Source organism: Tenrec ecaudatus, chromosome 2, assembly GCF_050624435.1.
Source record: "Tenrec ecaudatus isolate mTenEca1 chromosome 2, mTenEca1.hap1, whole genome shotgun sequence".
NCBI classification, from domain to species: domain Eukaryota; kingdom Metazoa; phylum Chordata; class Mammalia; order Afrosoricida; family Tenrecidae; genus Tenrec; species Tenrec ecaudatus.
The window spans coordinates 118,228,813-118,255,623 of record NC_134531.1 but is presented as its reverse complement, the minus strand read 5'-3'; the positions used below and the strand labels follow the sequence as shown (position 1 = coordinate 118,255,623).

The window sequence follows — 26,811 nt, the reverse complement described above, 5'->3', positions numbered from 1 at the left end:
AAATAAGTTACTGAATTTTAGAATAGCTTTCAGGTTCCTATCATACACATATTAGAGAATCAACTATTCAATTATTAAATAGATAAAATAAAACAATATCTTACCGATGAATGTTGCAGAGAACTCAAATAAAACTGGCTAGTTTCAAACCCCGGCTCTACTGTTTATTAGTTACATAACCTGGGAAAACAGTTTAACTTCTACATGTCCTAGTTCTCTGCTTCCCTATAAAATAATAATAATAAATACATGGAGAGGATGTTTTAAAAATCTCTTTAAAATTCTTTTACTTTTTCCAAATATACAATTTTTCAAAAATTAAAAAAATAAAGATATCAAATCAAATTTAACTTAAAACCACCTAAAGTCACTCCAAAACATAATTACTTGTCCATAAAGTCCCTTTTACAGCACACAGGATGCATTAACAACATAATAAGTAACTAATAGCTCACTGCCATTGAGTCGGTTCTGACCCACAGCAACCCTACAGGGCGGAATACAACTGCCACTCTGGGGTTACGGGGCTGTAACTCCAAAAACAACACCAAACACATTACCATTAGCCAATGCCAGCTCACAGTGACCCTCTAGGCCAGGGTAGAAAAGCCCTCGTATGCTCCTAAGACTGTGACTCTTGATGAGAATAGAAAGCCCGTCTTAGGGTGGGTGGTGGTTTTGAAATGCTGACCTTTCATTCCGCATCCCAGCATGTCCGTGACAAATGGAGAAAGGACTGAAGTTGTGAAGAATCTCATTGTCCTCAAATCCACAATCAAGATTTGTGGGAGCAGTAGTCAAGAAATCAGATGTTGTATTATACTGGACAACGCTGCTGTACAAGGACTCACTCTAACGTGTTAAAGGGTAAAGACGTCTTTTTTAGGACTAAGGTACGCCAGATCCAAGCCATGGTATTTCCAATGGCCTCATATGCGTGTGAAAGCTGAACAATAAATAAGGACACTATCATCGTTGGTAGAAGGTAGATGGAAAAGAAGACTCTCAACAAGAATTGACACAGTGTCTGCAACAATGGCCTCGAACACAGCAACAATTGTGAGGACAGCACATGACCAGCGTTTTGTTCTACTGCACATCTGAACAGCCTCAATATTCCTAACAACAGCAAACAGCATAGGTAAGACCCAACTGAACATTAAAATAAATGAAATTTCTGTTGGCGAGGTGGTTTTACTCTATTTGTGAGAGAAAAAAAAAGCACCCAGGTTTCTCTCTTAAATGATGTCCAAAATGGTGGTGGTTAGGTGCCATACAGTTGGTTCAAAGTCATAGCAAGCCTATTACAAAAGCAAGCATTACCCATCCTTGTAACTGTTGTTATGTTTAAACAAATTTGTCAGAGCCAATGTGTCGGTCCATCTCACTGATGGTCTTCCTCTTTTCCCCTGACCCGCTGCTACAGCAACCATGCTGTCTCCTCTCCAGGGGCTGGTCTCTGCTAGTAACCAGTCCAAAGTACATGACACCAGGTCTTGCCTTCCTCCCTGCTAAAGAGCGTTCTGTCTGTACTTCTTGCAAGGCGGATTTATATGTTCTGCTAGCAATTCACGGCACTTTCAATATTCTTCACCAACACCATAATTCAAAAGAATCAGTTCTTCTTCAGTCTTTCTTATTCATTGTCCACCCATCACATAAACATAAGGCAACTGGATATATGTTCTGTAATTCTCATTCTTTGCAACATAATCTATAATTTGGTATGGTCCACATAATCAAATGTCTTTAATTAGTCAATAAAACATAGATCTTTTTAATATTCACTTCAGCCAAGATTCACCAGATATCAACAATGATAGGCTTAGTCCTCTTATGAATTCAGCTTAATTTCTTAAAATGTCCTGTCAAATAGTTACGCTACAGTCATATTTAAGTATCTCCAACAGAATATTCCTCATGTGTGTTTTAATGAAATGGTGTGATCATTTCCTCACTCCATTGGATCACCTTTCTTTGAAATGGGTACAAATCTGTTAGCCAGGTGTCTTCCTTCCAAATGTCTTGGCACGGACAACTGAGAACTGCCAGTGTGGCATCAACTTGTTGAAACTTCTCACTTGGTTTTCCATCAATGGCTCAAAACAGACTGAGTTTCTTCCTTCAAGACCGTTTGGTTTTAATCATACATTATTTCCTAAAGTGTTTGAGTATTTACCAGTTCTTTTTGGAAAAGTGACTATTTCTTCCTTCTTCTTTTGATGTTTCCTGTGTTGTTCAATTTTGCTTTGCCCACATAATTCTTCGATATTCCAAAGATGGGCTTCAGTTTTTTCTTCGACTCTTTCAACTTGAAAATATTGCATCACCTTTTTTCAAGCTTCCTGTTGAAATCTTCTGTTCAGTTATTTTCAGGGGTTTTTTCTGTTCACGTTTAGCTATCCCATATTCAAAAGAAACGTGTACAGTCTCTTCTGGTATTTAAGCTGTTTTGTCTGTTTATAATCTTTTGCTTCCTTCATATATGATGTTCCTAATGTCATCCCACAACTCTCTGGTTGTCAGTAATAACTGCTCAATGTGTCAAATCTATTCTTGTGATGACCTCTAACCTCAAAGGACATACACTCAAGGTTATATAATGGCTCTCATGGAATTGGTATATTCAAATGGAACTTATACATGAAACCTGATGGTCTGTACCATGTTCAGCTCCTCACCTCATTCTGACCAAGGTAACAGGCTTCTCCTTGCATAGATACAGTCGATTTGATTCCTACGTATTCTGTCTGGTGGGACTCAGGTGCATAGTTGCTATTTATGTTGTTCAAAATATGGATTTTCAATTAAGAACCACGGGTTTTGTAAAATTATCTATCAGGTGGTATCACCAAAGTCATATATTCCAAATCCCTTCTCTCTGTTTCTAACTTTCACTACTGTAATCAGTAGGAAATAATCAATGCATCTTAATCGCACTTTTGATCACCTTTAGACTGCCAAAGTGGGTACAAAAGTAAATTTAATGATATTTGTCACTAGGGGTAGTGTACAAATTGGAATAATATTTGTATTACCTGGTCTTCCCTGTAGGCATCTGGATATTATCCTATCTGACAGCTTTGTATTTGAAAAGTGATCTTGAAATGTCCTTTGTGTTGATGAATGTGATATTTCCTCTTCACTGTGCCTTTCCTGGCACAGTAAATCTTATGACTGCTCAATTCAAAAGGGCCAATACTAGTCCATTTCAGCACAGCAATTCCTAGGATATAGATTGTCAAGCATTACATCTATTTTGACAACTTCCACTTTTCCTTGGATTCATATATCCTAAGTTCCACATTTCAATTATTAATGAATATCTGCAGCTGTTTCTTCTCAAAGTGGAAAAAGAGCAGCTTAAGAAGCCCTCTGGGTTAGTTTTACTCAATCCCACTGTCAGGTGCAGTTAAGTCCATTCTGATTCACAGCGACCCTATGTATCACAGAATGAAGCCATGCCTAGACGTGCACCATCCTCACAAGTGTTGTGTGTGAGTCTATTATTGCAGCATCCGTTTCGATACCTCTTAAGACCCTTCCTCTTTCTTGATGCCACTCTGCTTTCCCAAGCACGATATCCTTCTCCAACAATTTGTGTCCCCTGTCATGCCCAACGTACATGAGACAAAGTCTCCTCATCCTTGCTTCTAAGGAGCATTCTGCCTATGTTTCTTCTGGCAGTTCATGGTATACTCAATACTCTTTACTCACACTGTAATGCAAATGCATCAATTCTTCAATTTTCCTTCTTCACCATCTAGCTTTCACATGCACAGGTGGAGACACACCTGAGCCCTCAAAGTGACATATTTGTTCTTTAACACTTTTGCAATAAGTTATTTTCCTAATGGCTGCTTCCATGGACAATGGTTTCAAACCAAATAAAATCAAATACTTGACACCACTCCAATGCTTCTCTTTGTTTATCATGGTGTTGATTGGTTCACATATGAGAATTTTTGTTTACTTTAAATTGAGTTGTAATCCAGATTGAAGATGGTATTCTTTGATCTTAATCAGGAAATACTTCAAGTCTTCTGGATGGTCCTTTCAAAAAAAAACTAAACTCACTGCCATCAAATTGATTCCAACTCATAGTAACCCTATAGGGCACCCCCACCCCAATAAATAAATATATACAGCTTCTCCTGTGGGTTATGAGGCTGAGACGGTAGCTTTAAACTGAGGTTTAAGGGGTGATTTAGAATGGCGGATCTTGTGGCTAACAGCCCGGCGATAACCACTATGGCCCCTGGGCTGCTTTAATACAACATTAAAGGGAAAGTAATAAGAGGCGCCCTGGTGGCATAGCGGGTAAGGAGCTTGACTGCTAACCACAAGGTCAACAGTGTGAAACAACTAGGCACACGAAGATATGCTTTCTACTCCTGAAAGAGTCACAGTCTCATCTCGGAAACCTACAGGGGCAGTTCTGGCTGTCCTATAGGGTCACTATGAGTCGGAATTGACTTGATGGTAGTGTGTTTGCTATTTTGGAAGAGCTATTAGTAAATCAGATGTTAGTAACCAGGTGACTGTCTATAAAGGGGCTTCAAAAAGTTTAAAGAAGAATGATATATTTTTTTAAAGAATTTTTCGGACATTCAGCAAGATGGCGATGGAGTAACACATACCAGAGGAACTCCCAAGAATTCAGCCCAGGAGAGCTGCTTAGAGGGAAATTCAACACTGCTGGAACGCAGGAGGAGCATCATAAAGATAAGTAGGCACAGACCCAAGGGGTTTTGAGGGGATGGGGACTTTTGGCTTACCTCAGTGGAGGCTAGCTGGGGCTTGACCGTGGCCCCACCACTGTCTCTATTGGAGCAGGGACCATTTGGAGCCTGTAGGGCGGCTTGGTCCCACCACAGCCACAGTGAGGGAATTGCACCTGATCGGACCCCACCACACTGAGGAAAAACATTAAGGGGGTGCAACAAAAGAGCAAGGGAATGGAGCAGTGAGGTCCCCAAGGAATGCTGAAGGTGTGATTTGGGGCCAGAGTGTGGTGCCCCAACAGACTGGACTGGAAAATACTCCTAAAGGCCAACAGTCCTTGAACGAACTACAAGCTTCTCTTTCTTGTTGTGCTTTGTTTTGCTTTTTGTTTTTGTCATTGGTTTGCTGTTTTGTTCTATATTGTTGCTTGGTTGTGCTCTGTCTTGTTTTTGTGCATGTTATTATCTCCACAGGTCTTGTCTAAATAAGATAAGCGGGATGAATAATTGGAGGAGAAAACAACAACGGGTCCGATAGTTCTGTGGGGACATGGGAGACAATTGATGTATGTATGGATTGTGATACGAGTTGTATGAGCTCCTAATAAAATGATTTTTTTTAAAGCTAAGAAAAATGAGGAGCTGATGCCAGGGGCTTAAGTGGAGAGCAAATGTTTTGAGAATCATGAGGGCAATTAATGTACAAATGTGCTTTACACAACTGATGTATGCATGGATTGTGACAGGAATTGTATGAGCTCCTAGTAAAATAAGTTTTTTTTAAAAAGAATTTTTCCATGAATATTTTGAACTCACCTCATATGTTCCTGGAAGATCAAATTTATTGGAGAAAATACAATAATACAAGATGAAGAACAAAACACAGGGAATCCAGGACAGATGAGCCCTTCAGGACCTGTGGTGAGAGTAGTGATACCGGGAGGGTGGAGAGAGGGTGGGGTAGAAAGGGGGGAACCGATGACAAGGATCTACATATAACCTCCTCCCTGGGGGATGGACAGTGGAGAAGTGGGTGAAGGGAGACGTTGGATGGTGTAAGATATGACAAAATAATAATTTATAAATTATCAAGGGTTCATGAGGGAGGGCAGAGCAGGGAGGGGGGGGGAATGAGGAACTTAATACCAAGGGCTCAAGTAGAAAGCAAATGTTTTGAGAATGATGAGGGCAACAAATGTACAAATGTGCTTGACACATGGATGTATTATATGGATTGTGATAAGAATTGTAAGAGCCCCAATAAAATGATTTTTTTAAGTAAGGTATTTAAGCTTTTAAAATATTTTGAAATTCCAATGGTACTGTCATTATCGAATGATTCATATTTGTTACATATGACATTGCTATTCCTTTTAAATAAATTAGTGCAACAGATTCTGTGTTTAGACTAGAAACAGTTGCACTATAACCTAATAGATCCATGAAATTCTTGGGGATAATATAACCCTTGTTTCTCATATAGAGATTAATATGAGTAACAGAATAAAACCCCAAAAAAGCCCATAGTGTGGAAGACTGTTTAATAAATCTCATGTTGGCAATTGAACATACACAAATTAACAAATGCGGAAATCATGATGATTTCATTTATTTGTTCTATACATATCAGATTAATAAGCATTAATTTTGTTGATGGAAACAAGAGGACTCTATTGTTATATACAGATTAGAAATATAAACACTTAGCATTTCCCACAGCTACTGACTTCACAAATTATTTTCAATGTTATTTCAAACAACACTGTGAATGCCAGAGAAAGCAAAGAGCTCTACTGCCCCCTAATGAAATCAAGCAAAATAAATCATGAAAATAGCTCAAAAAGTCCTTGTGAGTTCTGTGAAACAGGAAAATACTCTTACTTTCCTAATGCAATAGACAAACACCAACACACTGGAAATTCACTGGAAACACCTAGAACACATATCAAAATACAGAAGGAAAAGCTAGAATCGCCCGTTTTCATGATACACTTAGTAGCAAAACAGGAAAGCCTTGAGACAAATGTTTTAAGAGAGAGGAGACCAAAGTAAAACAATGTTATCTAAGGCGATAGCAATTAAAACTTCGCTGCAAGCTGCACTTTTTATGTGGATGTTGGAACTAAAAGAAGAAAAAGCTTTCACAAACCAGACTTTTCAGTGAATTTACAGTAAGTTTTCAGGTCAGCAGCCCAAGATTGCGTATCATCAAAGCATTCTCTCACAAATTATGCAACTTCTAATCCTTGCAGAATAAATTGTAATATACGTGTGTTTAAAGGCAACTCTACTATGACATACACTTAAGAAATGAACACCAATTTTCTTGTCTTAAATGCCAATTTTACCTAAGTATCACAGCTTGGTACTTTATAGTATTTTGCATTGTAAACTGAACAATTCCTAAGCATCCTTTGAATAAAAGCTCTTTAACAAATTTGGTTTTTAAAATATTCTTCAAATGTTTTAATAATACTTAAACCTGTCTAGAATTCTTCTCAATTCTCATTTCAGAATAGAGCAAATATATGATGTAAAAGTAGTCTCTGGTCGTTAATAACAAGAGTTAATTTTAAAAATTCTCATCAAAGGATCATATGAAGTAACATTATAAAGAGTAGATTTTAAAAACCTGGGAGAATGTAAACAAAAGAAAAATCCTTTTCAGGTAGTCGTGTTTGCAGCCTGTCACTGATTCCAGAGAGAGGGGTAGGAATCTTCTCTGGCACAGCTGGGGCTCATACCACTTGGGGATGGCATGCTTCTGTTCGGGCTTCTGGTCGTTGTATACTCAGACACCATCATGGAGCTACTTATTAGGAGGTAATAGAAATTGAGAGACTGAATCCACATTATGCTATAGATGACACAGGAAGTACAGAGAAAGAAGCTGACTTAACTCTGTATACAACATGAAAAGAAAATATTCCTGCTTGTTTGGCAATGAAAATTATGTTCCAGCTCTCTATAAATTATAAACCAAACCAATGTGCTGATCAATCCATCTACCAATTTATTCAAACTATCAAGACAGCAGCATGCAAACACAAAGTCCATGACTCCGATGGGCTGAGTGTTACATGTCCACTGCCTTTGTGCAGTAAAGTATGAACGAACAACATGGCTGGTCTAGTAGAGCTGTTACTCATTCCACACCTAGACAGACGTGTAAACCAAGAGCCCTGGTGGCAGAGTGGTTACTTTGGGCTGCTAACCATAAGGTCAGCAGTTGGAAACCACAAGTCTCTCCTCAAGAGAAAGACAAGGCTTTCTACTCCCGTAAAGAGTTAAAGTCCAGGAAACCCACAGGGCCAGTTGTTCCCTGTTCTAGAGGGGCGAGATGAGTCAGAATCTACTCATCGGACCGGCAGTGAGTGAATTTTTGAAAAGTGTAACAGACCTGCAGTCATTTTTCACAAAGGTAAGCTGGGAAACAAGCAATTAGAAATAAACTTGGAAATAAATACGTGAGAAACACAAAAGAGATGAGGTAACACTAATTGTAGTGTATATGCATATATGTATTTTCATTTGTGAAGTAATCTTGTATATTCCATATCTACACCTTAAGGAATGCTTCTCTAGGCCATAGGAGAAAAGGGGGCTTTCCAAGCTGCCCTTTCCTTTCCCAATTCCTCGTCAGTAAGAGTATGGAAAATATGAGCAAGAAATAAATGGAAGGAATAAAGGCAAAGAAAAAAGGGCCAGTTTTATCAAGCAATAAATTCAATGACGGCTCTGACATAAACTATAGGAGCCATAGTGGCCGAACAGTTATGATGCACTGGGCTGCTGCCTACAAGCTTGAAACCACGGCTGCTCTGCAAGGAAACAGGTTTTCTACTCCCATGAAGAGCTGTAGTCCAGGAGAGCCACAAGGGCAGTGGCACTGTCTTTGGGAGTTGCTATGAGTCGGAATCAACTCAATGGCAGTATGTCAGCATAAAATAAAAGAGTTTACCTTTTCATTCAATTAAAAAAAAACCCACATCACTGATCATTATAATAGTGACAGTAGTTAGCATTTACTGCACATTTACCTTAATAATGGGCACTGGACTAAGCATTTCATATAGTAATTTGAATTATTTAATCTTCCTAACAATTCTGTAAGATAGATACTATTACCTAATTTTGCAGACAAAGAAAATTTCACAAAGATTAGGTAACTTGCACAAGGTTAGCTACTAAATTTTCAGGGAAGAGAAAATATACTTCCTAGCTTGGCTTAAATCCCTAAAAATTATTATTTTCTAACAACAATGTATATTAAATGATAAATTTAAATAACTTATATATGAAAATACCCAAGTTAATGACATGACATTTAAGACATGTAACCATGGATGGGCATTGGCCCCAGCCCTCAAGAAGTGCCACTTTGTTCAGGAGAACAGAGATGCACATGGGAACATGAGCACTAATGACAGTGCTCAGAAGTAAAAGTACCCTCCTTCATGGCCGGTATAAGTAACATTGATTGCATGATTTCTCAAAATGTATTCAGACAGAGTAATCGTTCTTTCCCAGATCTTCATAAAGCCTCACTCAAAACTCTGTCTTATGAGACGAGAAAGGTTGCTTCCCACTTTTCTCTTCTATAGAGATATAACTAATGACACGTATATAATAAATTGTTCTCAGTGATACCTAAAGTACACATTTCTCTATCACAGTAAGAAAAACTGTTCTAAGGCAACTCTGTGATCTTTGAAAACCATTTTCAAGATGTTCTGAAATTAATACCAAAAAAACTTTGTTTTCCAAGAGATGATATTTAAACACATATGTACATACTATCACATACATGAACACAATTCATATCCTCATCATATTCTTGGCATTGCTTGGACAACAAACAATAATACCTCAATGTACCTTTAAAAACAAAACATCCACAAATATATAAAGCCTTTAAAGTATATTTTCTAAGAACCCCACCAATTTTTCCCATTACAGAACATAAAAGAAGACATGAAATCTCCTGCAAGACTAGCTACTTCTCCAGGTACACCACAAAGTGATATTTAAATCTGAGACCAAAACCTGTCATAAATAAAGATCTGTCATTTTGGTAATACTTTTTTCTTAAATTAAATGAATCATGTTTAAATGTTCAAACCAGAAAGCAAGAACTCTACTAACAATAAAAGAGGATTCGTTGTTAATTGCTGTCAAGTTGAATCAATATACTTGCTAGCTTGGCTTTAAATCCCTAAATTTCTAGCAAAAATGTACATGAAATGATAGATTTAAATAAGTTAGATATGAAAATACCCAAGTTAATGACCAACATTTAAAGAAGTGCAACCACGAATGGGCTCATGGTGGCCCACATGTACAGAGGAGAACTGCACCACGGTCTTCGCAAGGTTGTAAACTTTCAGAAGCAGATCCCAGGCCTGTCCTACAAAGTGCTTCTCAGTGGGTTTGAACACCCAACCTTTGGGCTAGTGATTAGCCACCTAATTGGTTGAAATGCCCAAACAATGAAGTAGAAGACCTAACAAATAAAATGCATCATGCCACCGTGCTGCCATTCTTACCTTTGAGTCCTCATTGCGCACCCCCAGTTGTAACACCGCTTGAGGAGATTTCAGTTTTGCTTGAGCAGAATGAGCCATCTGAAGGTTCAGCTGCCATTCAACAGTTTCTAGCTATAAAAGACAAGTGCAAACAGAAATCAGATGGTACAGAAGCACAAAAAACAGGCACCTTGACACAAATTTCCACTCAACAGGGATAAACAAAGGTAGCTTGGACTTCAAGAAAACTTGATCTTACAAGTTCCTTTAACCTGCATACAGGGTAAATTATCCCTTGGGTCCATTAGATTGGTCTCTTGCCACATCTGTCAAGTCAAACAATAAAAGTTGTCTTTAAATATACTCAATTCTAAACACAAAAATTAAGGAATCAAGCAATGAAGCACACCATAAGAGCCAGTAGTTTTGCAAGGCAAATTACTGTGGTGAAATACAGTGTTTTAAAGAAAATTATTTTAAAACATTATATTCTTCAACTACTAAATCACATCTGTTGATGCAAAGCATTTTAATTACTCTGATGTGTCTTTCAAAAATTGCTGCATTATGTGGAGCACAGGTAACAATTTTTCTTTAAAAACAGTTTTTTGAAAGGAACTAAAGTACCCAGATGGCAAAAGGCTCACACAGCTCAACACACTGAGTGTGACTGGAACAGAGCCAGGCAGTGAACTGGTATCTTCTAGTGAGCAGGTGGTACCCAATAGACTATCAATCTTTCCAAAGCACTGACTGACTGACTACGGTTCCCAGTATGACAGAAACTAATTACAAGTTTGAACTTAATAATGAACACAATGGCAAAATTAAATCAGGTAAGGGTAAAGAAAAATTAAAACAGTTTAAGTTTTCTCTTAAAAAATCAAGAAATATAAATGTGGTTTGATTGTACTTGACAGCTGATTGTTTACTCAACCTCAGAAATATTTGAGAATATGTTTCCAGATTTAGTTTCCTGTGAATTGGAACGGTCAATATTTAAGGAAATTCTGTGAAATGCAATTGTCATATGACTCTAACAACATGACCTTAATAATGAATTTAGTAAAGCCACCTTAGCTAGACTGCATGAGAATGGCAGCCGCACAATTTGTACTGGACCAGAATACTAATTGCTTAACTTGAAAGACTTTCAACAGCTAGAATCATGGCAATGACTCACGGCCAAGTTGGAAAGAGAGCAATGAAAGTAGTATCTGTTCAAGAAAGGATGAAATGAGAAAATAAAGACAGAACTCTGTTCGCTGTAGCATTGAGCCTTTTAGAGGTTATGAGTATAAAGGGAGAAGATGTTGTGGAGACATGATCCATAATGCCAAAAGTAAAAAATCAATTTAATGGGGCATGTTAAGTAAGGATCCTTGATGTACTGATCATTAACACATTTAACTAGTGGCAAAGTTGGTTGCGAGTTGGGATGCTAACCACAAGGTCAGCAGTTCGAAACCACCAGCCAGTCCATGGGAGGAAGATGAAGATTTCTACTCCTGTAAAGATTTACAGGTTTAGAAGCCCTCAGGAGAAAGTTCTAAACTGTCCTGTAGGGTCAAGATGAATTGAGACTGACTCAATGGCAGTGATTTGGGTATGGTTTTTTTATATTTGTTCAATGTTCAGTAAAAATAATTTAAGTACTCATGTTAGCAGCACAAATATGATTAAGACCAGATCCACTTAGACCAAATTAACTCCAAGTTTTAGCAATTTTATTAGAGTACACTGCTCTGTAGTCACTGCCATCAACTTGCTTCTGAATCACAGCAGCCCTGTGCGATGGAGTAGACCGGCCCCAGCAGGTTCCAAGACTGTCCATCTTGAAGAAAAAGGAAAGATTCATCTTTCTCCTGCGGATCAACAGGTATTTTGAACTTCCGACTTTGAGATTACTAGCCCAACATGTAACCCACGAAGCAATCAGGCTCTCATTGGGCAGCACAGAACTGCCCTAAAGTGTTTCCGAAGCCGTAAACCTTTACGCACCACATTTTTCTCATACACAGAGGCAGGTGCACTTGAACTGCCAGCTTATTGGTTAGCAGTCAAGTAATTTAACCACTGCTTCAACAGGGCTCCTTATCTTTACAACAAACAGACCCAAAAGAATAAAAGAAGCCTTCTAACTATTGAGTGGTTGCTGACTCACAGTCACCCGATAGGACAGGGTAGAACTGCCCTTGTGGGCAGTGATGGATAAATGACTAGACAAATATACACATTTGTTGAAACTCATCATACTACACATCAAAAATGGGTGGACTTTACTGTACATAGATTAAAACTCAATAAACCTGCTGTATGAGATGGACAGAGATACCGTATGTACTCAAGTATAAGCCAACCCGAGTATCAGCAGAGGCACCTAATTTTACCATAAAAACTGCATTTAAAAATGTGCAGAAAAACTCAGCTTATACTCAAGTATATACAGTAATTATTAATAGTATAACATATTGGCTAAAATAAGATTGTTAGTCCACATTGCCATAAAAAGTTAAATGAATAAGTAAACAAATGAAGAAGTAAAATTCCTTCCTGATAGATTCTCAATATGTATGTATAGATATATGAGTCAGAAAAATTATCAATGTATGCCAAAGCTGGTAGATAAATGATTGAAAATTAACAGTGCTTTTATAATTTCAAAGTGTATCCCCCAAATTATTTACAAAAAGATAAAGACTAACTCTACAATGAACAAACCTAACCAACACCTTATCAATGTCAGCAGACCCTTTGTTACTAATATTAAAACAATATGGCATAAAGAGCTAATAATTTTTTTAAATTTATCAACTTAAGGACCTTGCTGTCCCCCTAAAAAGGGAGACCTCAGCCAAACTAAGAAGAATTATACAAAATAAATGTCAAAAATGTCAGTGTCAACAAACACAGGACACTGAGGAACTACAATAGCTTCTTAAAGATATTTAAAGACATATTTGATCCTAATAAAAGAAAAATTATATAAAGATTATTGGAATAATTACTGAAATTTGAATATACACCATAAATTATACAATTATTTTACATCTGTGTTTAATTTCCTAATTTTGATAATGGTGCTAGTTACAAAACAATATGATCTTGTTCTTATGAAAAATACATTAGATTACTTAGTAGGAACGAGTTACAATGTTTCCAAATTACTCTCAAAATGATCAGGAAAAAAATGGAACGTAAAAATGTACATACGTGTGAAGAGAGAGGAATAAAAGGAAAACATAAGGATGAGAAAGAATAACACAGTAAATGAGGCAAATGTGAAAATTGGTTAATTGGGTAAAGCTAAATACAAGTTTCATGATTTATTCTTTAAATTTTCTAAATTTGCAATTGTATCAAAATGAAAAGTCATAAAAATTGATTCAGGTGTAATTATAAACACTAAATTTAAGTGGAGAAAGTATGAGGAGGAATGGGATAATTACATAGTCTCTATGTATCTATGCACAGTTTTTTAATTATAAAATGAAAAATAATAATTATAATAGAAAAACAAGCACCTAATCAAGATATCAAAATTGCATCACCAACAATTGGCAAATCAGTATCACATGCCTCCAGACATGATACACTAAAGGTCACACACTTATGTAACAATCTTATAAAAAATGTATAACCTAATATGATCATAGAGAAACAAACAAAAAACACAAATTGAACAACATGTTATAAAACAATAGGCCATTAGCATTGCGACCATGATACAGAGCAAAGGAAGAGCATCAAGACCATGAGACAGAGCAGCGGAACATCACAATTGTGTGGAAGAACCCTGAGGCAAAGCTGCTGGCCCACAGGTAAACTTGAATGCCTCTGAGCAGGAGGCTAGCTGACAGGATGGGATGCCCTTTGGGCATCTCCCAGCTATGCAGTCCTTGCCCCAGTAAGGCAGAGGCCAAGGGTTCTCACGGTTGAGTGGCGAGAACAAGAAAGAGACAGAGAAACTGAAAGAGGCAAATCTGGTCGCATGCCTTAAGACTGATACTTAGGAATTACTGAAACCAGAATGAAGGCTAAACATGGTAGTGGGACGGGAGGAAAGCGAAAGGAAATAGCGGAAAGGAGTAGGAGGCAAAGTGCATACAGAGAAGCCTAATTACAGACATGTACATCTGTAAATATATTTATGATTATGGGGGAAATAGATCTATGTGCATATATTTATAGGTTCAGTAGTAGGGTAGCACATGGACATTGGGCCTCCTCATGCATAATCACCTAATACAATAGCACTTCGCCCTACTAAACGGTCACTGCATGATACCCACCTTCCCGACATGATCATGGAAGACAGACATGTGTGTAAGCAAACGTGGTGAAGAAAGCTGATGGTGCCCGGCTATCAAAAAGATATAGCGTCTGGGGTCTTAAAGACTTGAAGACAAACAAGCGGCCATCTAGCTCAGAAGCAACAAGGCCCACAGAGAAGAAGCACACGGCCTAAGCGAATGCAAGGTGTTGAATGGACCATGTAGCAGACACCAAGGAACAAAAACAATCACTGTGTGATCACCTTCCTCACATAATCGCTGAAGATGAAAGTGTACATAAGCAAGTATGGTGAAGAAGGCTGATGGTGCCCGGCTACTGAGAGATATAGCATCTGGGGACTTAAAGGCTTGAAAGCAAACAAGCAGCCATCTAGCCCAGAAGCAACAAAGCCCACACGGAAGCAGCACACCAACATAGGTGATCGCGAAGGGCAGAGGAGACCAGGTCTCAAACAACAAAGGCCGGGTGGTAGTGAGAATAACATCACCGAGAATGAGGGGGAGTGTGTGATGGAGACCCAATGCCCATCTGTAGACAGCTGGACATCCCTTCCAGAGGGGTAGTGGGGAGGAGATGAGTCATTCAGTGTAGCAACAATGAAACTCAAAATCTTCCTCTAGTTCCTGAACGCTTCCACCTCTCCCAATTATCATGACCCCAATTCTACCTTGCGGACCTGGTTACACCAGAGGATGCACAGCGGTGCAGTAGGGATCTGGAAACACAAGGAATCTAGGACAGATGAACCCCTCAACACCGCGGTAGGAGTGGCGACACCAGGATGGAAGGGGGTGTAGAAAGAGAGAACCGATCTTGGAGATCTATGTGTAACCTTCTCTCTGGGAGATGGGCAATGAGGAGGTGGGTAAGGGGAGACGCCGGGGAGTGTAAGATAAGATATAATAATTATTTATAAACTATCAAGGGACCAGGGGGAAGGGGGGAGCAGGGAGGGAGGGGGAGGGGGGAAAAAAGGGAAATCGAACTGATTCCAGGAACCCAAGTGGAAGGTGAATTATGAGAATGACGAGTGCAATGAATGTATAAGGGTGCTTTGCTCAATTGATGTATGTACGGATTGTGGTAAGAGCTGTATGAGCCCCAATAAAAAGATTTATTAATTAAAAAAATAAGATTGAATATAACCAAATTAAATTAGGTTCAGACAAAAAATAATAATAATAAAATTACCCTTTTATCCCAGAAAAAATAAAGACTGATACTTAATATTTTCTATTTCTGACTTATGGTAACCTGATTCCTTCTCTAATAAACTCCATAATTGTGTGTACTATCTATGCATTCTGTGTGGCCACTGCAACAAATTATCAAACTTACCAGAAAAATAATGTTACAGGAGGAACAGTTGGTATCAGTATAGGATAAAAAAGGATGGTGCTTGGAGGCATTTCTGACCTCAGCCTCATAGGAATCGTGCTTGAGTAGATGTGAAGTTGGATTCTCATCTTAGTAAGAGATGAAAACCAAAACCCCTCGTCACCAAGTCAATTTTGACTCATAGCAATCCTCTAGGACAGTGGTTTTTCAACCTGTGGATCACAACCCCTTTGGTGGTCAAACAACCATTTCACAGGGGTCGCCTAAGACCACCGGAAAACACATATTTCTGATGATCTTAGGAACCAAGACACTACTGTTCTACCTGTCTCCAGGAGGGTCTGCCCACATGCAGAAACACCCACATACGAGTACCTAGCATGATGACATCATCGCGCCAACCCCATCACATACACCCCGTACAAATACAGGTGTATGTGACGGGGTTGGCACTATAATGTACTCATGCAGACCAGTCACACATGTGTAGAAAGCAACGAGGGTGTGGAAAGCAGCAGTATTGGAGGTAAAACGACACTTCATGAATTGTAATTACTGGGTAAATGTAAGCTCATGCACTGTAAAATCATCAACTACTGAAATATATATATATATATATATATATATATATATCTGTACCATGAGTCTTTTTATATTCAGCAGTGGTTGCTGTGAATACTGCCCCCTTGAGACAGTAACAGGTATGTAAAGGAAAACAACACAGAATGGTAAATCATGGGAAACTTTAATGAACTGTATTGACTGAACTATGCCATGTATCGTCTTTGGTATTATTATAGCTATTGTTATATGTTATTTTCATTAGCACACATGACAATGGATTGTGTAGAGAAGAGAGTTAAGAAAATACAGTGAGGATTTTTTTTTTACAGTATAGTTTTACCTAAATAACTACAGCAGGAATTGAGAAACCGCAATGTGATATTTGTTGTGAAGTTCTATCAGCAGAATCTATGAAGCCAAACAAACTAAAATGCCATTTTGATAGGAGGCAGCCTAGCTTTGCCGACAAGGATACTATTTTAGAAGCAAAGCTGATGGACTCAAGAAAGTCAGACTTGACACTGGTGGCAAGTCCCACAAACAAAACGTAGCAGCCGTTGAAGCATCATATTTGGTGGCACTCAGAATCGCCAGAGCTATGAAACCTCACACAATTGCTGAGGATTTACTGTTGCCAGTGGCCAAAGACATTGTTCGAGTTATGATCAAAGACAAATTTGTTACGAAATTGAGTACAGTTTCCTTATCTAATGACACTGTCAGCAGAAGAATAGATGACATGTCTGCTGATATTCTTGATCAAGTAATCCAGGATATTAAATCTGATGAATCTACAGACGTTGCAAACTGTTCAGTGACTGGTTTATGTGAGGTATATTAATGATGGTGACCTTAAAGATGAGTTTCTCTTTTGCAAACCTCTTGAAATGTAAACTACTGCACGTGATGTATTTGACAGTTGGTTCATTTCTGAAAGAGCACAAGATCTCTTTGGAAAAGGTTTGTTGTATTTGCACAGATGGTGCTCCAGCTATGCTGGGATGTTGATCTGGATTTCAACATTTGGTACTGAATGAGTCACCAAAAGTGATCAGAACTCAATGTATGATTCACTGGCAAATATTAGCAATGAAGATGCTGCCACAAGAGTTACAAGAAGTAATGAAAAGCATCGTAAGTTCTGCCATTTTGTAAAGGCGAGCACTGCTTTCACAACTGTGCACCAAGTTGGATGCGCCAAATAATGCTCTGCTATTTCACACTGAAGTGAGACGGTTGTTGAGAAGAAAAGTTTTAAAGGGTGTTTTGGAGCTTCGTGATGAACTCAAAACGTTTTTTCATCAAAAAGCAAGACTTCAGTTCAAAGCACTTTTCAGTGATACAAGTAAACTGCAAAAAAAACCTTACTTACTCAACATCTTTGCCATCTTGAATTAGTTAAATTTATCACTGCAAGGACCAAATGCAACATGCCTCGATTTGTCTGAAAAGATCCAATCATTCTAAATGAAACTTCAGCTTTGGCAAAAAAAAAATTGGATGAAAATAAAGTTTACATGTTGCTTACCTCATCTGCTTTCTTAGAGGAACATGACATTGAACCAGATAAAAGGATTACGATGAAAATTTCTCTGAAAAGAACACGTGCACATGCTTGCAGATGAAATTTCATGGGACTTTCCAAATCGACCTGACACCCCATTTGCACTTGCCAGAAGCACATTCACAGAGAAAGTTGAAGATGTTCCTGAGACAGCACAAAAGGGGTTCATTGAACTTATTAACAGCGATGCAGTGAGAACTGACCCAATGTCAGTTACAAAATCCTGGATCGAGTGTTGGCAGTCATATCCTGTTCTGTCTGAGACTGCATTGCGCCTTCTTCCATTTCCAACAACATCTTTGTGAAACAGGGCTTTCCAGCTTGTTGGTTATCAAGTCTAAATACGGCAGTAGACGTGTTGTGGAAGATGATCTTCGCTGTGCTCCTGCAAAGACTGCCCTGAAAATTTCTGATCTGGTGAGAAAGAAGCGATCTCAACCTTCCCACTGACATTGACTTTTAAAAGCACACTGTCGCAAAATATAGCAATGTAGTTTACTATTGTTATATTAAGACTGTTACCCATGCTACACAATGCTTCAAGACAAAATTTCACTTATTTGTAATCAGAAATAAATATTTCACAATATAAAATTACATACTGTTTTTGTGATTAATCACTATGCCCTGATTATGTTCAATTTGTAAAAATGAAAATACACCCTGCATATCAGATATTTACATCATGATTCATAACAGTAGAAAAATTACAGTTATGAAATAGCAACAAAAATAATTTTATTGTTGGGGGCACCACAACATGAGGAACTGAATTAAAGAGCCACAGGATTAGGAAGGTCGAGAACTACTGCTATCGGACAAAGTAAAATGACCTATATTGCTTCCAAGGCTGTAAGAAACACAATTGCAAACCTAAGAAAAACAGATTGCCACATCTATCTCTGCGGAGCTTAACCACTGCACCACCAGGGCTCCTTTATCAAGTCATAAGTGACGGCATAGGCAATTCTTCCACAGGCAGCTATGAAACCTCAACAAAACTACAACATGAAGCCTTAACATGCGCAAAAGCAGATTTTAGAGGATAATCAAAACATAATGCAGTAAGGCACAAATAAGTAGGACCAAAGGTCTTACAGGAGATTAGTTTTATAAATATTAAACTTTTCCTCAGCAAAGAGAAATTAACAATGTTGAGATAAACAGCAATCTAAAATAGCATTCATAATCATAATTATATATTATAAATTGTGTGTCTCTCCCCACCTCCCACTCCCCCAAAAAGCGTTGAAGTGCTAACCCTTTTACCTATGAATATGACCCTGTTGGGAAATAGCAGTTTTCTTTTATTAACTTAATGAAGTCAGCCAGAGTAGAGTGGTTCCTAACCCTAGTCACGTCTAAGTGGTGTTTTATTAAAAGAGTAAAACAGACAAAGTCACAGACACAAGGGGAATAGAGATGCCATGTGAGGACCTCGCCTAAGCAAAGAAACACTATGGCGTGCTGGTGGGCACCAGAGGAAAGAAAAGCCCACGCAAGGATTCAGCACAGGCTACACCCTGATTCTTACAGGGCCTCCGCATGTTAGAAAGCAGATTCATATTCCTTAAAGCCAAAAATAAGCAACTGCTGTCACTGTCACACAGGACTCACCCACATAAATTATATGTGTGTGTGTGTATGTGTGTATAAAAAACGCTAGTGGCATGCCCAAGTATGTATATATATGTATAAAACGCTAATGGCATGCCAGGATACAAACATGCAAGGGGCCTCATCGACCTGGAGATCAGAAAAACTATATGGTGGTCACTATCGGTACCAATCATTCTATTCAGGGCCACAAAACATGGAAACTAGCAGAATGAGAGAGAAATGTTCCAAATGTACTAAAACCAAACAAGCAAGCAAAAACAAAACCAGACTTACTGGATTGGTTGAAAATGAAAAACTCCCTGAGACTACTGCCATAAGGTACTCTTCAAATCTTGAACTGAAAATAACCCCGTAAGTCACCTGGAAGCTAAATATCAGGGTGAAAATATTTAATGTAAACTACTTCCTATCATTACTAGTTTAAGAATTCCAAAAGTAATCCTTTAAATTATAAGCTTTAGTTAGGTCTCTGAAACCATCCCCAACGCTTCAGTGATTGCATAGCAACCAAATCTCCTGGATGTGGGATTTCGATTCCAGTAGATAGAGCCCTGGTGGCACAGTGCATTACACACAGGCCTGCTAACCACAAGGTCTGTAGTTCAGAACCACTAGACATTCTGGTAGACAAAGGTGAGGCTCAATGCTCCTCTAAAGATTTATAGCTTTGGATACCTACAGGTGCCATTCTACCCTGGCCTACAGGGCTGGCTATAAGTCAGAATTGACTAGATGGCAGTGAGTTTGGTTTGGTTTTTGGACAAAGAGCCTTGGTTTCTTGGGAAAATTCACAGCTTCAGAATCAACTTGGTGGCAGTGGGAGTGGATTAGGAAATAGATGGCGTCTGGCGGTGCTGCTTTGAATGCGCGTTACCTGTCATTTTTGAGTGGGGCACCACTTCCTTGTTTACTATTAAAGTCAAAATCCTACATGTAAAGAGGAATGTTGGCTATGCAACATGTACAGACTGTTGGCCATGACTGTGTTAGGAAATGGTATGAAGTCCTGATCTTATTCTATCCTTCCTATGCTCCAAATCCTTCAAATCTGTGTACCGCAAAACCTTTCTACTATGTATCCACATAGCTGGTTCCCTTACCCTCTTCAGATCTTTGCTAAAACACCGCATTATCTGGGATTCATCGTTCCCTGCGCGTCTTCATTAAAAATACCATGGGGGAGGCACATTTTTACAGAATTTCCTCCATAATATGCACTTTGAGCATATGTATGCATTTGTAGGTGTATAAAATCTCCTGGTGACACTGGTTAAGTGCTTGCCTGCTAACCAAAGGGTCAATGATCCAAACCACCAACCGCTCTTCAGAGAAAGGTGTGACGGTCTCCTTTAAGACAGATGGCCTCAGAAACCCGATCAGACCATTCTACTCTGTCCTACAGGCTTGTTATGCATAGGAATCACCTCAACAGCAGAGGGTATGGCTCGGGTTTGATTATATATTTTCTTCATTTACTGCTGTGTTCTCTATCTCTGCAACTAGAATATAAGCTATACAGGGGCAGAAATCTTTGTTTTGTTCATTGCTGCATTTTCACTACATTAAATGGCCATTGGCAGATTGTGGTTTCTCAATAGTTGATGAATGAATAAATGGCCAATATTTCTGCTTTAAAAATTGTGTTGTTTGAAGTTCAATCTATATTTTTTAATAAAGAGGAATATATTTTATTGATGGAGAAAAAAAAACGTAAAAGTGAAAACGGTATAGATTATATTTTGTATTTCCTTTTGTGGTTTTCTTTTAGACTGTACTTTAAGCCTTTTGTGGTTCATTTATTTTATGACTCTTGAGTTGGCTGGAGTAATAGATTTCAATCATTGATTTTTTTTTTCTTTTTGAAAGTGGGAATTTTGACAGGAAATTTTGGTTTTGTTTGAAGCAGCTGAAAATTCGCTAAGAAAAATAGTGATAAATTTAGTTGTTGATGTAGCAATCAAGTATTTAAAAGCTCTTTAGATCAGAAGAGCCTTGATCAGTCTTGTATGAAACAGGTAAACATTCTTTGTTTCGGAACTAATTGCACAAAATCAGAACCATTGAAAACAGATTTTGCTACCGCCAAAGTCGTGCTGTTAGCAACATTATTCTTATACTATTCAAGAAGGGTACTTGCTAAAAGAGAGTTCATTTACTTTGTCAGACATTGCCAATTGTAAGAGCACTATCTGTGTGTCCTCAAGTTCATAGTCAACCTTTCACTACACTCTTCTCCATATCTTCTAATTACGATAGTATTATATTGTGTTTTCAGTGAGCAGTTTAGGTTCCTATTCAACAATTTCTACACCTATTGCTCAGTGACCTTGGTTACATATTGAAAAATATCTGAACTTTTAATTAATTTCATTCTGATCTCATTTCCCTGTTCCATCACACTGCCATCTTTGTTGTAAAGTAGTTGTAGACCATTTGATCTTGTAGATGAATTTTTTTTTAAATAATAAATAATTTTATTGGGGGTTCTTACATCCACTATAACACTCCATACATCCATTATATCAAGCAGAGATGTACAAATTTGGGCATCAACAATTTCAAAACATCTTTCTTTTTGAGCCTTTTGATATTAGCTCCTCTTTATTTCCCCCTCTTCTCCAACCTACCACCCCTTGAACCCTGTATATTAAGTATTGTTATTATTATTTATACATAGCCTCCACTACCCATTCTATCCTTTCACCTACTCTACTGCTATTCATCCCTCTCAAGGGGGGTTAATCTGACATCACTGCTATCTGTTTCCTTTCCTCCTCTTCCACACTGGTCCTTTCCCTTACTTTCCCAGAATCATTACTCCCTTTACTGTTTTTAAGGGGGCTTGTCTACCCTGAATTTCGTACTTTGCAAGCCCCTCTGAGTGGGAATATCCAATTCTCCCCGGATGGACTCTGGGTCTATACTTTTACCCCTCTCCTTCACCTCGATGAGATTATTTTTGAACTTCTGAAGCCTGTTCCTGTTTGTTGTAGATGACTTTTTAAAGTACTTATGAGTCAAAAGGAGAAAGGCCTGCTAGAGAAACTAAAAAGGAAGGAGAGAGATCGTGAACCCAAGGGTCACATAGAAGAGAAAGGTGAATCTACAGGTAAGATACCCTTCAACCAGCCACCCTAAAATACACAATGTTGAGGGGATGCAAAAGCCAATGGAAAGCTAGGTAGAAAACAAGACATTTCAGCAGCTGTTCCTAGAAAAAAGTATTTGAAACTTTGTTCAACCATGATACTTAGTAAACATCTCCAGCTTACTATTAAACCCAAAAGAGCTTGCCATAGGACTAGAGACTGTCTTTTTAAGACTAAAAGGAAAAAAAAACCCAAAACAGACCTACACTAGAAAATCTAAACCCAGGATTCCTCACACTTAAGGTGATGCTAGTAATTTCACTACCTACTACGCAAAAACTTGAAAAGCTGGACTATATGAGGGTAACCCTAACCCACACAACATTTTTTTATAAAATAATTTTTTTCAAAGCTATGTATTTTAATATTTTATTAAACCACCTCATCACTACAAAATACTCTCCATTACACTTAAATATTGGTCAAATCTGCTATTCCATTCTTGGAAACATTTTTCAAGCTCATCTGTTTGATGGTTCCCTTGTGTGTTTTCGTCGCCTCTTGTGCATCTTCAAATCACTGCCCTTTCATGTCTCTCGTCATTCATGGAAACAAAAAGAAGTCGCACAGAAAGAGGTCAGGTGAGTAAAGTGCAAGGGGCAAGAGAGGCACATCGTTTTTTGCCAAAAACTGGTGCACCGAGAGGGCTATGTGACCATGTGCATTGTCATGGTGGCAAAAACCAGTCTTCTCAGAACCTCTCAAGGGAAGGCTCGATGAACAGTCTGGCTGGTGGAATGAACTCCAAACGCACTAGGAGTAACATTTTTTTTTCTATTCAGGAAGTTGATGGACGTCCAGAACAAGTGTACTCAATATTTCACCTTTGAGAAAAAAGAAAACCACTCCTATACGTGAGTTTTTCCCATAGTGCTGTCCTTGTAAGCTGTGTTCAACATCACAACAGTTTCTGAAGCATTTTTCCTGAGCAGGAAACAAAATTTCAAAGCCACATGATGTTCACTTAAATTGGCCAGCGTGCGCACGCGCACGCGCGCACGCACACACAAGGCTTGAGCGAAACTGCTTTTATGAAAAAATCCACTGTGACCAGAGAAAATCATCCAAAGCAAAGCAAACGGGTGCACTCACTCAGAGCAAGTTGCTGGATGCTTGCCTAGCAGGAAATTGTGCTCCGCTCCGCCCAGCACAATTCCAATGGGGGGGGAGGGGGGTTATCCCCTCATATATTAAAATGAACAGAACACAACAACTGGAATAAGACTTGTCAACAATTATCAATATCCAGGTGTCACAACTTGGATTGCTAAAGGAAAGAGCATTTTATGCACTTATTGATGAAAATCAAGGAATGCCTTCAATATGGAGAATAACTTTAGAAACTGAAGAAAACAAAACACTCGTAACTGTGCCTGTAAAAGCAACATCATTATAAACTAAAGTTGTCAAGGATTTCAATTTTGGAGATCCACAATCCACAGCTCCAAAAGCATCAATCAGGAAATCAATCAATATACTGTATTGGAAACTCTGAGGCAAAAATCTCTCTTTAAAGTGTGAAAAGGCAAAGATGTCACTTTGAAAGCTAAGATAAAGCTGACCTGAGCCATGATATTTTCAAAAGCCTTCTATGCATGTGAAAGTTGAACAATGAATAAGAAGAGCCAAAGAAAAATGTATGCCTATAAATTATGGTTGTTGGCAAATTAAGTATACAATGGGCCACCAGGTGAACACACGAGCCTGTGTTGGGAGAAGTGTGGTCACAAGGTGGTTTAAGAGCAAGGATGGCGAGGTTTCATTTTAGGTACTTTTTCGTGAAATTAGGAGGAACCAGTCCCTAGAATAGGACATCATGCTTGAGCAAGTAAGTCAGCAGAAAAGCAGAAGAACCTCAACAAGATGGACTGACAGAGTGGCTGCAAACAAAGGGGCCCAAACATATGAACAAGTAAGAGGATGGCACAGACCACTGTTACGTTCTATTATACATAGGGTTTCGATAAGTCAGAACTGATTCAACAGCACCCAACAAGTCAAAAATTCGATACTCTTCAGAGCACGGAAAAGCTCAGCCACCGAGACATAGGTAAAGACGTGCTCCCATGAGTAACAATCCATAATATTAAATGCTGGAAATGGGTTAAGTCAAATGAGAAGCAACAATTCACCATTCTATTTAATAGGATTGAAGTACTGGTGACCTTAACAAGAATGGTTTTAAGTATAGAGTTGAGATTAAAAAAAAAAAAAACAAATGTAGAGGGGATCAGGAGAAAATGGAAAAGGAATTGGACAATCACTGCAGTCTCTTCTGTTAAAGAGTTTTCTGTCGGGAGGTCCAGAAATGAAGAAAAGTTCCCTAGTGGCATAAAGGTTAAGTTATGGCTGCTAACCACATGCCAGCAATTCTACAGGAGAAAACCCCAGGCAATCTGCTCCCCTAAACTACAGACTAGAAAACTCCTCGGGCCACTTCCACTGTCACATGGGGACACTTCAGGTCGGGATCAACTGGGTGGCACATAGCAGAAATGAGATGATAAATGGGAGACGACTGTGGCGTCAGAATAAAGAAATTCTTTATTTCAGGATGAATGAGAAGAATGCTAATCATGAATTGAAAGCATCTTTCTTTCAGGAAAAATTTAAAGCACAGTCATACAAATGATGAGGGAGTAGCAGAAGATGCAAGGAAGTGAGAGCTCCCTAAAGTGGATTGGAAGGGAGGGGCCAATGAACAGAGAGAACACTTTAGGAAGAGCTCAAGATCTTCCTCTTTGGAAGCAGAGAGCCGGATGAAGGCCGTACATTTACAGAGGGACAGAGGAAAGTAAGGGAAAGGACTAGGAGGCAAAAGACATTTAAAGAGGTATAAACATAGGCATGCACATATGTAACTATATTACTACATAACGATAGGGATATAGGTCTACGTACATACATTTAAAGGTTAAGTATTAAGGTAGCAAATGGACATTGGGCATCTACTCAACTGCTCCCTCAATGCCAGAACACTTTGTTCTAATAACCTGGCATTCTGTGATGCTCACCTTCCTGACACAATCGCTGATAACAAAATGGGTGCAATAAGCTAATGTGAAGAAAGCTGATGGTTCCCAGATATTAAAAGATAAAGAGTCCGGAGTCTTGAAGGCTTGATGTTAAACAAGTGACCGTCTAGCATGGACGCAACAAAGCCCATATGGAAGAACCACACCAACCCTTGTGGTCACGAGGCATAGATGGGGATCAGGTATGAGGCATCAAAACAAACATTTAATGCAAATGAGAGGGGTCGGGAGGGAGACTCAAAGCCCATCTGTAGATAATTGGACATTCCCTCAAAGAAGGGTCACAAGGAAGAGCAAGCCACGGTGCAGAATGTTATCAACAAAACACACAACATTCCTCTAGTTCTTTAATGCTTCCTCACCCTCGCTATCATGATCCCAGTTCTACCTTACAAATCAGGCTAGACCAGAGCAGGTACACTGATACAGATAAAAGCTCTGGACACACAGAATCCAGGATAGAGAAACCCCTGATGACTAACAATGAGTAGTGATACCGTAGCAGGCATCATCAGGAAAAAAAACTTACCATAGTGAATGAAGGGTGAAGTGCAGCGTGGAGACCCAAAGCCCATTTGTCAGCCCCTGGAGATCCCCTTGCAGAGGGGTCTAGGGGAGGAGATGAGTCAGTCAGGGTGCAATGTGGCACCGATGAAGAATACAGCTTTCCTCCAGTTCCTAAATGTTTCCTCCCCCAACTACCATGATCTGAATTCTACCTTGCAAGTCTGGCTAGACCAGAGGATGTACACTGGTACAGATAGGAATTGGAAACAGGGAATCCAGGACGGATGATACCTTCGGACCAGTGCTGTGAGGGGCGATACTGAGAGGGTAAAGGGTGAGTGGGTTGGAAAGAGGGAACAGATTACAAGGATCTACATGTGACCTCCTCCCTGGGGGATGGACAACAGAAAAGGGGGTGAAGGGAGACGCCGGATAGGGCAAGATATGACAAAATAATAATTTATATATTATCAAGGGCTCATGAGGGAG

General features: G+C 38.8%; 1 protein-coding gene across 1 annotated transcript in view; it reads right to left on the bottom strand.

Moving 5' to 3' along the window:
* COMMD10 (COMM domain containing 10) overlaps nucleotides 1-26,811 on the bottom strand; it is a 202,414-nt gene that overhangs the window by 142,718 nt on the left and 32,885 nt on the right. Inside the window, exon 5 of the mRNA XM_075541418.1 lies at nucleotides 10,271-10,381. Within this exon, the coding sequence (XP_075397533.1) occupies nucleotides 10,271-10,381 (111 nt within the window). The remainder of the gene's footprint in view (nucleotides 1-10,270; nucleotides 10,382-26,811) is intronic.